Below are 15,704 nucleotides of genomic sequence, written 5' to 3'. Positions count from 1 at the left end.
TTGAATTTTTAAATGTTCATGGAATATTTTTTCTAGATATTTATTTATCTAGGTTATTATTTAAAAAAAAAAAACTTCCAAGGAATCAGTTATCTTACCAATTTCAAAAGATGAAAAAAATGAAGAGTAAGACAATATCAGGTGAACATATTAATATAAATACACAACAGTGCATGTTATTCTACATCAGCAATTCTCCTAAAAGTTTCATATGGGTTTTAATGCATGAATTGAAATTAACATATCCTAAATAACCCCCTACATAATTTTGTTGACTATCAATGTAACAGAAGTCTGTTTATCCCTTAGTAACAAACTCACCGTTCCCTTAATATTTCCCCTAACTGTATATCATGAAACATTAGTCCCTAGAAGGTATTTCATGGAAGAAGGGTTTTGTTGCTAAATAAATCTGGAAAACTCTGCACACTTTGACTTCTCTTAGAGATTCACAATGCACATGCATATAGTAAGGTCTGAGAAATCCTAGGGAAAAGAAAAGAAGCCTGTTTGTTTTATTTATACCAGCTTTCCCCCACACATACTTAACAACAAAGCCCTTTGTTGGGGACAACCCTGGAATCTAATATTTCACAGACATATTTGAGGGAAACTGGCTTCTCCAATTATATTCCAGAACTGTTGAATAATACCTTGCATTTTGTACCAAGAATAATAACAATACCTCCAATGGATGCTTTTATGTTTGCTTCTCGGATGTTACCATTTTCAGAGCTTCCAGGGTAGGTAAAAACTTTAAAAAATCTTTCAAGACTATCTATGTGAAGAATGCTCCTTTATACGTACCTTTCTATAAGGCTTGTCACTTTCAGACCCGGGATCTGTCGCTCTAAATGCCGTTTCTCCAGGTGAACCTTAAAGATAAATATGCAGTCCTTTAACTTCTCCAGTGAAATCAATAGCCTAAACTAAATTCCAAATTATGTTTAGTTGGTTGAAAGATAAAAGGATTTTTAGAGCAAAAATCACTTTTTGGAAAGCTATTCTTATTTTAAGGAACAGAGTGGTAACCTAAGAAAAAAAATTTCAAAACCATTATAGGACATGTTTAACTGATTTTTTAAAATATCACTGAAAATTACAATAAAAAATAAGGCAATCTTTGATAAGGATTATTTTACATGAGAGTACTTACAGTTCAGCCATACACTACTGCCATTACAGACCATATACAGTAAAAAAATTAAATTAAAAATGTCAACTGTGACAGGACAGATGAGACAAACTAAAATGACTTTTGTTTCAATTATCAGAAACAATTAGATCAGGTTCAAGAAAATATTTTGGTTAACCAAGCTTTCTTTTTAATAGCTTTAATCTTATAATATAGACACATATTTAGGAATTTTAGTTTTACCACAAAAAATTATTTTATTATTTCCACCTAAAGGATAATGAATTTGCCCAATATAGTTCTGACATTTTAAAATTCAGCATAAGCAATATTATAAATTTGGTCTGCAATTTTATTTGCAGCTAGTTTATTAGATGCATTTAAAAGGCATGTTAAGATCAGCAAAAATATCTGTTTACACACCTAACAAGAGAAGTAGGTCAGAAGCTTCTATGACTTCACTAACCAATTTGTGACCTGTGAAAAATCAGCAAAGGGGGAAATAGAAATGTAAAATTTAACAATGAGCAAACAAAGATGTCTGAGACCTCAGATTTATACCACGATAGGGCAGAATTGGGCAAATACACCAGGACTAACCTTAGTAAATTCTACTCATTATGGTCCGTTATAATTAAATTTGTTTTAAAATCACCAAATCGGCTCTAACCAATTATGAACAGCAAACACATAGGAAGTATCATCTACTTGTCAAGAACAAGTGGTTTATTTTTCCCTCACTGACTAAAGCCAAGCATGTTTAAGTTCCTGCAAATTTTCATTTTCTTGGGCCAAACAAAAATTAAAACCACGGGGACTTCCCTGGTGGTCCAGTGGTTAAGACTCTGTGCTTCCACTGCAGGGGCCACAGGTTTGAAGCCTGGTCAGGGAACTAAGATCCCGTGTGCCGCATGGCATGGCCAAAAAATAAAAATAAATTAAAAAAATAGTGAAACCACAGAGCAAAAAAACTTCATGTTTATCCTTTTATCAAAAACCTGGCTTTTATTTGTACTAAATATTTTCATTTAAAAGATGGAAATAGGGACTTCCCTGGTGGTGCAGTGGCTGAGAATCCGCCTACCAATGCAGGGGACACAGGTTCGAGCCCTGATCCGGGAAGATCTCACATGCCGTGGAGCAACTAAGCCCGTGAGCCACAACTACTGAGCCCACGTGCCAAAACTACTGAAGCCCGCGTGCCTAGAGCCCGTGCTCCGCAACAAAAGAAGCCACCGTAATGAAAAGCCCGCCTGCCGCAAGGAAGAGTAGCCCCCGCTCGCCACAACCAGAGAAAGCCCGCGCATAGCAATGAAGACCCAATGCAGCCAAAAATAAATAAACAAAATAAATAAATTTATTTAAAAAATGTTAATTTAAAATTATAAATAAATAAAGATGGAAATAAACAAATGAATACATTTTAAGTATTTTTCCTCTGTGTTTCCAAACATTTTAAGCAAGATCAAACACACGTCTTTCTTTACCTGTGGTGAAAAAGTCCTTCAATAAGCTGAGGCTTTCAACAATCTTGTCAAAGTCGGGTGCCAATTTTGCAAGGTCCTCTGAATCAGGAAGGGCTTTTCTAATTTTCTCTGGAGAAGAGAAAAGAAATAGTCTCAAAATAAGAATTTGACTATTGAAACATTCATACAATTTAAATAATCATTATAAACTTAAACATTTTTTCCATTTTTCTCCCTATTCCAACTATAACTGCTACGTATATCTGAAACAATGTGTTATTCTGATGATCTTCTACAAGCCATGAAAATTTTTTAAAGACTCACCAAACATACGGTTTAGAGGGTTATCTTTGATTTATAAGTTAAATGCCTTGAGACAGAAACACTGTATAAATGTTAACACTGGATTGGAAACAGAAGTATTTTTTGGGAGGAAGTCACAACAGAAAGGCAATGAATCAAAGAAAAAAGAAAAAATATCTTTTGTAGCACCTGACCTGAATTCCAAAAAAAGTGATGAAATCCCAGTTCAAGTTTACGAACAGAACTCCATTACTTTTCTCTCTCCTTTTGTATTCCCTAGGAAGACTAACACTTGTTACCACTTCAGAAAAACTGTCTCTGAACCCAAGACAAGCCATTACTTTATTATTGCTAGCTTTATTTATAAAGTGATCAAGTATTTATTTTTGTTTACAAATACTCAACAATTTTGTCAAAGTTTGGTACAACTTTACAGTGTCTTCTGAATTAGGAAGGGCTTTTCTAATTTTCTCTGGAGAAGATAAAACACAAAGTTTCTCAAAATAAGAATATGTATTAGGTCTTATTCGATAAAAGCATTAACTTGTTTAATTTTCATGTCAATGCTACAAAACAGTTCTCATCAACCACATTTTACAGACGAGGAATGGGGCACAGAGGTTAAGTAACAGGACCTGCACATACAGCAAAGTGGGGGAGTCAGGTTTAAGCCTAGACAGTCTAGCTTCAGAACCCAGGCTTGCAGTCACTACAGCGCGGGACTAGTCAATGCATACCGTTAAAAGCTCTTCTCATAAACGTTAGAAAAATAATTTGAAGGAGTGCTTTTCCTGTAAATATCTTTGTCAATGCAACAGTTTTATCTTTAAGACAGTGCTGTGAATAGTGCATGCAGAGATTAAATCCACCCCCATATACACCTAAGCTAAAGTCTAAAAAATGTCTACACAAAGTCTTAAAAAAGAGACCTGAGGAAAATAATTTCATCAGAAAAAATCTTTTTCTAAAGATCACCATGAGTTACTGGCAATCATAACTATCAAATATACTTTTTTTCTCATCTATTTATTATTTGAAAAAGGGAACAATGAAAGACTAACAGAGAAATTACTCTGGACACTAGCAGGCTCTTAAGGAACCTGGTTACAAAAAGTAGAGGTAACCAAGGTACTCAATCAAAGGGAGCTAGTTAGGTGAAGCACAGTGCATCTGTTCTGGGTAACATCAGACAACATTGAAAATGATATTCAAGAAGGCTGCTCGGCAGAGTAGAAAATGCTGACAAATGTGTTAGGTAGCAAAAGATAAGATAGCAAAGTGTATGTTCACTATGACTATATAATTCTTAAAAAGGAAAGTAAAATATTAACCACATACACAAAATAGGTACAATTAAAAGAAACTGATCCCTAAGGATAGTGGCAGCTATGTTAAACTGATGAACTAGTGGATAATTTTTTTCTTACCAATTTTTTTTCTGCTATTCTATTACTTTTATCATTAAAATAAAACTGCTACAACAGGCCATCATCAAAAAATCTACAAACATGGTGGTGTGATGAATTGGGAGATTGGGTTGACATATATAAACTAATGCGTATAAAATGGATAACTAATAAGAACCTGCTGTATAAAAAAAAATCTACAAACAGTAAATGCTGGAGAGGGTGTGGAGAAAAGGGAACCCTCTTGCACTGTTGGTGGGAATGTAAATTGATACAGCCACTATGGAGAACAGTATGGAGGGTCCTTAAAAAACTAAAAATAGAATTATCATATGACCCAGCAATCCCACTACTGGGCATATACCCAGAGAAAACCATAATTCAAAAGACACATGCACCCCAATGTTCATTGCAGCTCTATTTACAATAGCCAGGTCATGGAAACAACCTAAGTGTCCATCGACAGATGAATGGATAAAGAAGATGTGGCACATATATACAATGGAATATTACTCAGCCATAAAAAGGAACGAAACTAGTTATTTGTAGTGAGGTGAATGGACCTAGAGTCTGTCATACACAGAGAAGGAAGTCAGAAAGAGAAAAACAAATACCATATGCTAACACATACAGAAAGGAATCTAAAAAAAAAAAAAAGGTTCTAACGAACCTAGGGGCAGGACAGGAATAAAGACGGAGACGTAGAGAATGGACTTGAGGACACGGGGAGGGGGGAGGGTAAGCTGGGACGAAGTGAGAGAGTAGTACTGACATATATACACTACCAAGTGTAAGACAGCTAGTGGGAAGCAGCCGCCTAGCACAGGGAGATCAGCTCGGTGCTTTGTGACCATCTAGAGGGGTGGGATAGGGAGGGTGGGAGGGAGACACAAGAGGGAGGAGACATGGGGATATGTGTATATGTATAGTGGGTTCACTTTGTTATACAGCAGAAACTAACACACCATTGTAAAGCAATTATAGTCCAATAAAGATGTCAAAAACAAAAAAACCGCTACAACCTTAAACTTAGAGTTAAGGAGCTATCTCAATACAACTATTTCTCTTTCCTAAAGATACAACCAAGTAAAGTATTTTAATGTTGACACAAACCGAAATCGATATACTCATCAATCTCCCATACAATGTCAGGCACAATCCATTTATAGTCACTAAGGTCAGGTATCATGTCTTTCCACTGATCAAAAGTCTGAAAGATAAGAAAGTATGCCGATCAAATGATCTGAATGCCATATAAAATATAAAAAAAACTATTTAAATTTATTTTGTTAAAACATGCTAAGCTACTAAGAGCAATGTATTATGTTCAAAATTTTTAGAAACAAAGTGGCCTCTGCTCTTCTAAAAATAAATTAGCAGACAAGCATATAAAACATGTAAATGTTCCTTTACTAAATACAGAAAATGGAAAAATTCAAAATGTACTCCTATTTCAAATGGGTTTCATGATTTGGCTTTAAACAACACTGAGGAATACAAGGAAGACAGACCAGGGATCAGGATACCCCGCCTTTGGTCCCAGAGCTGCCACGAAGTAGTTGCATGAGCATGCCACTTACTTCCCTGCCTGTGCTACTAAATGGCAAAGCTGAAAATCAAACCTAAGTGTTCTTACTCCCAGACCAGTGCTCCTTCCATTAGGCCATTTTCATCTCTTATAATAACTAAGATTCAGAGAGCATTTTCCTATTAGCACCATTAAAACAATTTAGCACATAATAGAGACACACAATAAATGTTTAAACATCTAATTACATTCTACTGCACTAAAGAAAAACGACATATGCTAAGAAACCTTAAAACAATCATGCTGGAATAATTGAAAAAGCAGTAGGAAAGTTAACCTCACCTTTTTGGCTGTATAGCCACCCCCAACAGCAGATCCGAGTATCAGATACCGAAGTTTTAAGAGTCTTGCAGCTAGTCTCGCTGGCCAAAAATTTCTGTGGGGCTGGTAGCCATATTTAATTGGAGAAAGTTTCAGTTTACGTAAAGGAAGGTTAGTTAAAGAGGAGAACTGCTGAAATGAGGTCCTGAAGTGGGGTCTTTGAAGCTTTAAGATAGGATGATGAGAATGATAAATACTTCGTGAAACCAGATGCAGTTTTTGTAGTGGTAAGCTTCCTTTTGTTCCAGAGCTGTGTTTCACTAAGGACTGGCAGACCTCACTGAAAGAAAAATAGGTGTGGAAGAAAGATCAGATGGGGAAACAATGCAAAGGAAATGATATAAAAGAGCAATATGCAAAAGGGAAAACACACAGGCACACATGACCAATCACACTGTGTCTTACGAGAGTCCACAGTTACTAACCATTTACTGTGGGCCAGGCACTGCTGCAGCAGGAGCTAACTCATTTGATCCTGCTGATAATCCTATGATAAAAGTACTAGTATCACCCCCATTTTACCAACGAGGAAAAGGCGGACAGACATAAGTAAGTTGCTGAAGTCCCCACTGACATAAGGAGTAAAGGAAGGATTCAAACCTAGACAGTGGGACTCCAGAGCCTGTCCCCTAATTTACTATATATGGGCTATGATCCTGGTCCAAGAAATCAAAACTGAAAACAAAAAAGGTAGAGACTTATTTTATTAACTACTGACAGCTATTTGCTCTCAGTAAAGTTGAAAACATAATATCTTTGTATAGTGACATATCCGAACTAAACTCATCATGGTAATCATTTTGAAATGGTATTGAAATACCAAATCACCATGTTGTGTAATAGGAACTAACACAGTGTTGTAGGTCAATTATACTTCAAAGACAACCAAACAAACACACATAGAAAAGAGATCAGATTTGTGGTTACCAGAGGAAGAGGGTGGCAGAAGGGGGAATTGAATGAAGGCAGTCAAAAGGTACAAATTTAGAGTTCTAAGCTAAATAAATACTAAGAGTGTAATGTACAACATGATAAATATGATGAACAGGCTGTATGTTATATATGAAAGTTAAGACAGTAAATCCTGAGAATTCTCATCACAAAAAATTTTTTTTTCTATTTCTTTAATTTTGTATCTATATGAGACGACGGCTGTTCACTAAACTTGCTGTGGTCATCATTTCATGATGTATATAAGTCAAATCACTATGCTGTACACCTTAAACCTATACAGTGCTGTATGTCAATTATACCTCAATAAAACTGGAAAAAAAGATGTGCTGTAATAGCAAAAAATGTTACCACTTAAATATCTAATATTAAGAACATAAATTTGTAAACTATGGTACATAAACAAAAGAGAATACTGAGAATACTGTGTATAGCCATTAAAGTGATAAATATGAAGACCATGTAGATATATGAAAAGATTTAATGTAATGTTAGGCTAAAATGGTGGTATGAAAATAAATGTGAATTATGGATGCACCTATACAAAAAAAGGCATGTAAACTTTTACTTTTAAGCACAAAAGTTCCAGTAGCTTATAACATCTATTCTTTGCCCTCTCATCTATGTTTCACAATCCTGAGATGGTCCAGGAATGGAAATTAAGGAAAAATTATTAACACCTCATGTACCTGGCTCCCCAGAAAAAGAAAGAAAGAAGGGGGGAAACACCCCAAAGAGAAAAGAATCTAAATGCACATGTTACTATCTGAGAGCTCTTCCCTCCTGTCCTTCCTGGCAGAGAATGAAAGTCTCCTACGAACAAACATACGCCTGATTATCTTATTCAACACACAGTCATAGTGCTTACTATGGGCCAGATCCTATACTAAAGAATAAAATTTTAATTCATTTAATTACACGGGAGTAGAAATATCTTAAGGAAAAGGAATCAAGGAACACTGAAATAATGTTGTGAAGAAGGACAGTGAGGGGAAAGGGGTACCTAACTGCCAGGCATTATGTCAGATGTTTACACAAATGCTACTGTTAACTCTCAGAAAAACCCAGTAAGGTTAAGTATCCTTATTTTACCAACCTGCTTTTTTTAAACTGTGTCTTGCCTAAGGTAGAATGACTAGTGAATGGTGGAAAAGGAATTTGAATCCATACTTCTATATTAGGCCAAACTAAAAATCAAATGTGATGCAAAACAAGGCTCCCCGACTCCAACCCCAGAAATCATCTATTCACACTCATCCATCATCTCCTTTTAATCTATGTTCTGTTTCCTAGCATGTTATTATTTTTTCAACAATTTTATGCAAATATTTATTGCACCTAAATAAATGTTGGGCATTGGTCTTCTGACATGTCTATGAACACATATTTAGATATATATGTCAAAGAATGTTTATTTATTAAAGATTAAGAATTTAAATGTACTCCTTCATAACATGCATAGGAACTACATCAAGAGACAAACTCCAGGGCCTCCCTGGTGGCGCAGTGGTTGAGAGTCCACCTGCCGACGCAGGGGACACGGGTTCGTGCCCCAGTCCGGGAGGATCCCACATGCGGCGGAGCAGCTGGGCCCGTGAGCCATGGCCGCTGAGCCTGCGCGTCCGGAGCCTGTGCTCCACAGCGGGAGAGGCCACAACAGTGAGAGGCCCGCGTACCGAAATAAATAAATAAAATAAAATAAAAAGAGACAAACTCCAGAACTTGGGGCATCTGACCTTCCGCATGTCTACTTCTGCAGGCAGCTAAACTGTGCTATCAACATAAGACATATTAAGCCATGACTACAGAGTCAATAGTAACTTTAGAAACAATTTAGCCAACAGCATCCAATTGAATAAACAATTATCAGTTGATAATTAGTCGGTTGGAAACTCAATTCTTAAAGTTTTTCCTACATATCTTAATTGCTCCAACAAAGTACGCTATTTTCTGCAAAGTCTTTTCTTATTTAAAGAAAATTAAATATATTGCCCCAGTAAATACTGAGGAGTAGAAATAAAAAGGTTGTAAATAACTTAGTTCAGTACCAAGCGCTGTGGATTTACTCAGAAAGTAAAATTCCATGACATTAGAAGTAACTTATTCAATTATTCTAATTGACTGAAACTTCAACTATTGTATGCCATTCAGTTCTAAATTTAGAATCAAATTAACCTTCATAAAACAAATGGATCCCCTCACTTATAAACACTATAAATTACACCACTTAAAAACATTCCGAAAAAAATTCAAAACAGGTGTTTAGAGACTGAGTTAATTCAGGAAAACCAAGTTTTTCCAACCTTGCTTGATGTATGTTATTTCTCATCAAATGCCTGCAACAATGAGTTAAACCTGAAGATGTCTGTGGATACTAGAACACAGCTACGTGTAAAGATTAAAGTCAAATTTAATTTCATTAAAATGCACACAGTAACCCATAGAAATGTAAATACTTCTATGATTTTCGGTTTAGAATAACACAGACCAGGGCAACAATAACACAGTGATTAGAAAGGTGGTGCTACATTAACCACCTCACATCCAAAAAGCAAGTCTCCCTTCCTAAACACTGAAAAAAGCTGCTATTAAGAGAATATCTCTAATCACCATCTCTGACACTACATGTATGAGTCACCGCTCCAGATCTGACTCCAAATCATGTTCACTCAGCGTACTAAGGAAAGAGGCAGAGTCCCCTTCACCCCGAGAGCAGAGCTCAGGTACCTGCAAAAGCAATGTAAGCTGGCGTGGAGGCAGAAGCAAAAGACAGTGAGAATTAAGAGACGCGGCAAGGGTGACACATGGTTAGAGTCATAGAGCCCAGACAGACACAAGAAGCCACCAGAGACAGAGAAAACAGCGAGGATAGAAGGGTGAAAGGGGCAGGCACAAAAGGACAATAGAAAAGGCCAAGACTGAAAAGCGCCCAGAATCTTCCGAGGGGCATAGGAACACGGACAGGGGCCAGTACGGGGGCCAGCACCTAGGTAAACCTAGTCAGGGCTCCTGTCACTCCGGGTCCACAAAAATATCCCGGAATCCTCCAACTGCTCTCTGCTGGCCTGAGAGTTACCTGCACATTCTGGATGTCGTGATGGGACAACCTCGTTTTCTGGAGGCCCCGGAAATAACGGGGCCAGGTCGGAGCCCGCACTTACCAGGCCACGGCAGCCCGGCGTAGTCGCCACATCCCGCCGGCGAGGAGGTCACACAGGCGCCGAGGCGGCCGGGGGGAGCCTCGGTGTCAGCCCCAGTCCGGCTCCTACTCCAGGAATGACCCAAGAAGAGGCCTTCGGCAACAAGGGCACAGACCAGCCACTGCGGACCTCCCAATGGCGAACGGACTTCCGTGAGAGCCTGCTCGGCACCCGTACTCGGTCCGTCGGGCAAACCTCCACCCCACCCCTCTTCCTAGGAGGGCAGCACAAACGGTCCGGGGGAGGACTCACGCATGCGGTCAAAGCCTCTGTAGGAACCACAGTATTTTCCCCTCCCCTCCCCTCTCCCCACCCCGCCCCGACCCGCCCCGACCCGCCCCTCCCTTTTTGTTTCCAGAGTGGAATGGTGAATTCTTGACTCTCTGGTTAAAGACTTGGGGAGGGGAGGGGTCTAGGTGTGGGGCAAGGGCTGAAGGACGAGAAATACGGAGTGATAAATTCTTACTGGGTGGCTACCATTTAGAAAATTTGGTATTGCAGGAGCATAGAGGAGCCTAGGAAATACAAAATGAATACAGTACAGGGATAGAGTAATAGAATAATGAAAACCCACGGCTGCCCCTTTGCCCTGCTCCTTTGTTTGGCCTCTTTGTTTACGAAGTACTTTCATATTCTTAGAGCAATCTCCGGAGGCTGGAGAAGTACTGGACAAGTTAAATGCTTTAGAATCTCTGAAGGTCAGACCTAAGAGGGGTCATGAATTAGGAGACCTGAGGGCTTGGGACAAGCTTGTGCAGTTTATAAGGGCGTCAAAAATGATTTTGTTCATTTACTCCTTAACCGGCTTTCATCTGGCTTTTAATCGCACTAATTTGTTGAAATTGCTGTTGTCAAAGCCTCCAGCAATTCCATATTGCCAGTGGTCACTGGACTGCTCCGCGTTCAGCTCAGAATATTGGATCTCAGCACACTCCTTAATCGGCTTCCCTCTCCTGGCTTTCAGGACATCACATTCACATTTTCGCAAGGACCTGCTACTCCCCAGTCTCCTTTGCCATTTCCTCCTCCCAGCCTCTAAACGTAGGATCTCTTGAGATTCTGGACCCCTTCTCTTCTCTGTCTTCATTATCTCTCTAAGTAGTCTAAGTCAGTTCTATGACTTTAAATACCCTTCTCCCATTCCAACTCTTATCATTTTATGTTTTATGTGGAAACGGGCCCATACAAGGGATGTGGCCTGTGGAAGGTAGTGAAGTCAATTAGTGGCCCAATATCAGAGGGCTGGGTATGCCCCCTTCATTTTAAGAACTCCACCCCCCGGCACATGCTACACACAAAATTCCTTTCCCGTAATCATCAGACTCATAAGTCAGTGTGCATCCATTCACAGTAACACCAAATATAGACCCAACCTATGGTAGTAAACTTCCCAAATGAAGGGCTCTGGGATTTTCTTTATTATATTTAGTGTGGTGACTGTTTTAATGGCAAGTACAAATGGGAACTTGCTATATTGATCTGTACAAAATGTGGGTTTTCCCAGGATTGTAGATTTATGCAAAAATTCCTTTGTTACTGTTAATTCCAGTTGTTTTATGGGAAAAAAAAAAGTGGAAACCAAATAATGGCAACTCCTTTCATATATGGGTTATCTTTACATCTTACAAAGTCCTTGTTTTGTGATTCTACTTCTAGGCATTTAGCATACTGAATCTGTTCTCCGAAAAACTGGGTTCTCCTCTTGGTGGGTGTCAAGCCAAAAGACACAACTAAGCCAAAGTTCAGGAGAAGGAAGTATTTATTCCTTGTAGCAAGTGAGGAGAAAACTGGGAATCTCCCAAAGCAGTAATTCCTCCAACAGCGAAATTTGGGAAGTTGTAAGCTGAGGGAACGTCCATGTTTATGAAGGGGTTGGGCAGTCAACAGAGTCCAAGCTTGAGTTGATTGGAGTCACACAGGTCAGAAAAGGTCAACATCATCATCCCTTAGGTGCCAGTTGATCTAGTGGTTGAGGCTTCAGACTAATTTTTACCAGTGAAACAGAACTGGGAGTCTTTACAACTGATACATTCTCTTTGCTATTGTTACTTCTCTTACCTGATAACAGTTGTTTGTTTCTGCATTCTTTTGTTCCCTTAAGATCGTTAATTACTGAGACCTGAGGGCAAGCATTGTGGCCAGGCTGAGATCACACAATGGCTTTGGCCCAAAATGCCTTCCCTAATGCCATGAAAGCCATACGTAGTTTTCTTTCTCCAGACCCTCTACCTCATCTGCTTACAAGTCATGCAAAGATGTATACATGCTGTTTCTTTCTGCATTGTATGAAAGAGCAAAAGATCGGAATCAACATCATTAACAGATAAACTGACTCAATAAAAAATTGAAGGGTTTACTTGATCAAAAATTATTCAAATCAAGCAGTACCGAGCTGTAACAGAGAAGAGCCAATTTTGACTCCATGCTGGATCTGTTTCTTTGACTTTCATCTTTACTTTTCATTGCTTTTGTTATTATAATCATATATAATGGCCTGCCTCAGGGAACCCTGCCCCTCTGCCTGAATGTTAAACTGAAGTGCCTTCCTTTGTTCAGCTCACAGGGAGACAATCTGACCCTGCCCACCTGTGAATGGCTGCAGGAAAGAAGAAATCAACATACCGCGCCTCAATGCAAGCCATGGGAGGAGATGTTTTGCAAGACTCATGGCCCTTTTTACTTTACTTCCTCGCCGCCTCTCCCTCCTTGATTCTATAAAAGAGACTGGCATCCAGACCCCGATAAGATGGTTTTGGGGGACCCTAGTCCGCCATCTTCTCAGCCTGCCAGCTTTCCGAATAAAGTCGTTATTCCTTGCCTCAACACCTCATCTCCCAATTTATTGGCCTGTCGTGTGGCGAGCAGAGTGAGATTGGATTCTGTAACAAAGCTAGAATTGGTTAGAAGTGATCCATCCATTGACACTTTTATGGAGAAGACACAGAAGTGAAGAAAGGAAATTATTTGGTTGGCTGTAGTTTAAGTGGTTACCTTATTTGGGAAAGCCTAGTTGGCTGTTTCTGATTGGTTGTTTTAGATTTTGATTTCTTAACGTTGAGGCTTAGGTTTTGTTTTGCTTAGTAGGCTGCTATAGGGGAACAAAATTTGCCACCACAAAATGTGTCTCTTTGGCATGAGGTTAATTTAAGTTGATTATTTTTAAGAAACAGAAGACTCAGGAAGTCTTTCTTTTTACCTCCCCCTTAGCTGCCTAAGGAATTTAGACAGAGGACCTGTTGTAGGAATAGAGCTATCACCAGCGATATCTGTAAAAGATACGGACTAAGTGCAGTGGGGGAAACTCTTAGTGATCAGAATCCACTCTCCATCCATTTGTCTCTGAATGGCCCAGCATTTATTTAGGAAATATTTAATTTTCAAATTCCATGTGAATTTCCTTTCTCCCCTTTGAAGTCCCAAGCCCCTATCCCCAACATCTACTTTTGTCTTTAGCTGAGGATGGTCCTGATATTTAAGGTAAGGCTTCAGTCATTTTGGCGATTCACAGTTTTTCCGGGTCTCTCCCATGTATACATGTTATTAAACTTTTGTTTGATTGTCTCCTATTTATCTGTCTCATGTCAACTTAATTATTAGACTATTGCTGAGCACAAGTTCACATGCCCAACACACAGTGATGCCAAACAAACCTAGAAGTTTGGAGTAGAGAAAGGTTTCTTGAAAGGGCCACGAAAGGAGAATGGGCAGCTTGTGCTCAGAAAACCCAAACTCCCAGATGGTTTGGGGGGAAGAAGTTTTATAAACAAGATTCAGGATGAAGGCTGCAGGATATATGACTTTTTTCTGATTGGTTGGTGGTGAGGTAACAGGACCCTGTTCCATGAATCTTGTACTCAGCCTGTAGTTACCGTTCTCCACCTGAGTGGGGGCCTTAGTTTCTACAGAAGAACTCAAAGTTATGTATATCCCTTGAGGAGGAACCAGGACCTTGCTTTATGGCTGCACTCTTGTCTCTTGATTGCTCCTTCTTTGTTTCTGCATTCCCTTCCTTCCCTAATTAGAAACTGTTTGAATCTGCCCTTTGGAACTGAGGGAAGTTCTAGGAGGCTGAAGCTTTTTTCCTACAAACAAGAAATGGGGGATATAGAAAGGCTTTTGTACCAGGAGGGCCCCACAGCGTCCTGCTCCATTTCAAGGCCAGACAGAAGAACCTAGAAGGGTAGAGGAAAATTTCTTCCTCCTCGACACTGCCAAGACATTAGAACTATCTTGTCTAATGACCTTTTTGTTTAATTAATTTAATAAGAAAAATAGCCAGAAATAGAAATAGTTAAATAAATTATATTCATACTAGCCATGAAAGTCTATGCGTTAGATCTCTTTGTCCTGATAAGGAACAATTTCCAATATATAGTATCACATGAGAATAAAGGGGCAGAATATTGTGTAATCAAAATGCCACCATTGGTCCAAATTCATCCCCCTGACCTGTTTTGTTTGGCTTGTGTTAGCCTATTTGATGTTTTAAAAATAATATTGAACTTGTTGCTGTTAAAGAGAAAAACCACAGGCCCCAAACAGTGTCACTTATGCTAAAGCCCATGATACCAAACCTAGATTTAACACCTAACCCAATGAGGCCCTCCTGGGTACAAAAGCCTCTCTGTGCCCCTGTTTCTTGTTTATAGAAAAAGGCTTTAGTCTCCCGGCCTTCTTTGAGTTCCACTTTGCAGACTCAAGCAATTACTAATTAGGGAAGTGAGGGAATACAAAAACAAAGGAAAAGCAAATAGTTCAGTGATAAAACAGAGTCATATTTCATCCTCAAGTGATACACATAACCATCTGATGCATATCTTTGAGTTGTTCTGCAGAAACTAAGACCCTCACCCAGGTGCAGAATGGTGACTATATGCTGACCACAAGCAGTGAACCCCAGAATGGTTGCAACCAGAAGGTTGATGAGTAAGTTTCCCGAAACTTCATCCTGTTACCTCACCACCAATCAGACTAAAGTTCACGAGCTGCAACCCTCAACCCAGATGTTGCTTTTAAAAACCTTCCTGGAAGCCATCAGGGAGATTGGGTCTTTTAAGCATGAGCTGCCTGTTCTCCTTGCTTGGCACCCTGCAAATAAATGCTATACTTTCCTTCACCGCAACCTGGTGTCAGTAGATTGGCTTTGTTGCACTGCGGGCAAGTGGACCCAAATTTTGTTTGGTAACAATAACAACCTGGACTTGTGATTGGATCTGAAGTGAGGGGGTAGGGAACCAGTCTTGTGGAGCTGAGCCCCTAACCTGTAGGATCTGATGCTATCTCCAAGTAGATAGTGTCACAATTGAATTAAATTATAGAACACCCAGCTGGTGT

At 39.2% G+C, this 15,704-nt stretch overlaps 1 protein-coding gene across 5 annotated transcripts in view; it reads right to left on the bottom strand.

Moving 5' to 3' along the window:
- Positions 1-10,551, bottom strand: part of OPA1 (OPA1 mitochondrial dynamin like GTPase) — a 94,108-nt gene extending 83,557 nt beyond the window's left edge. For 2 of the 5 annotated variants that reach the window (XM_081234675.1, XM_081234677.1), the window contains exons 1-6: positions 10,332-10,551; positions 6,181-6,499; positions 5,424-5,520; positions 2,623-2,730; positions 1,559-1,612; positions 808-875 (exon numbers count right to left, since the gene is read on the bottom strand). In XM_081234675.1, coding sequence (XP_081090801.1) covers positions 808-875; positions 1,559-1,612; positions 2,623-2,730; positions 5,424-5,520; positions 6,181-6,499; positions 10,332-10,363 — 678 coding nt within the window. In that variant the 5' untranslated portion in view covers positions 10,364-10,551. The remainder of the gene's footprint in view (positions 1-807; positions 876-1,558; positions 1,613-2,622; positions 2,731-5,423; positions 5,521-6,180; positions 6,500-10,331) is intronic. The other 3 variants (XM_081234676.1, XM_081234678.1, XM_081234679.1) reach the window with 2 other exon arrangements.
- Between the last annotated feature and the right edge of the window lie 5,153 nt (positions 10,552-15,704).

The sequence above is a fragment of the Mesoplodon bidens genome (assembly GCF_964165515.1).
Source record: "Mesoplodon bidens genome assembly, chromosome: 5".
Taxonomy (NCBI): Eukaryota; Metazoa; Chordata; class Mammalia; order Artiodactyla; family Ziphiidae; genus Mesoplodon; species Mesoplodon bidens.
Note: the sequence above shows the minus strand (reverse complement) of the source record. Positions and strands in the feature narration are given on the sequence as shown.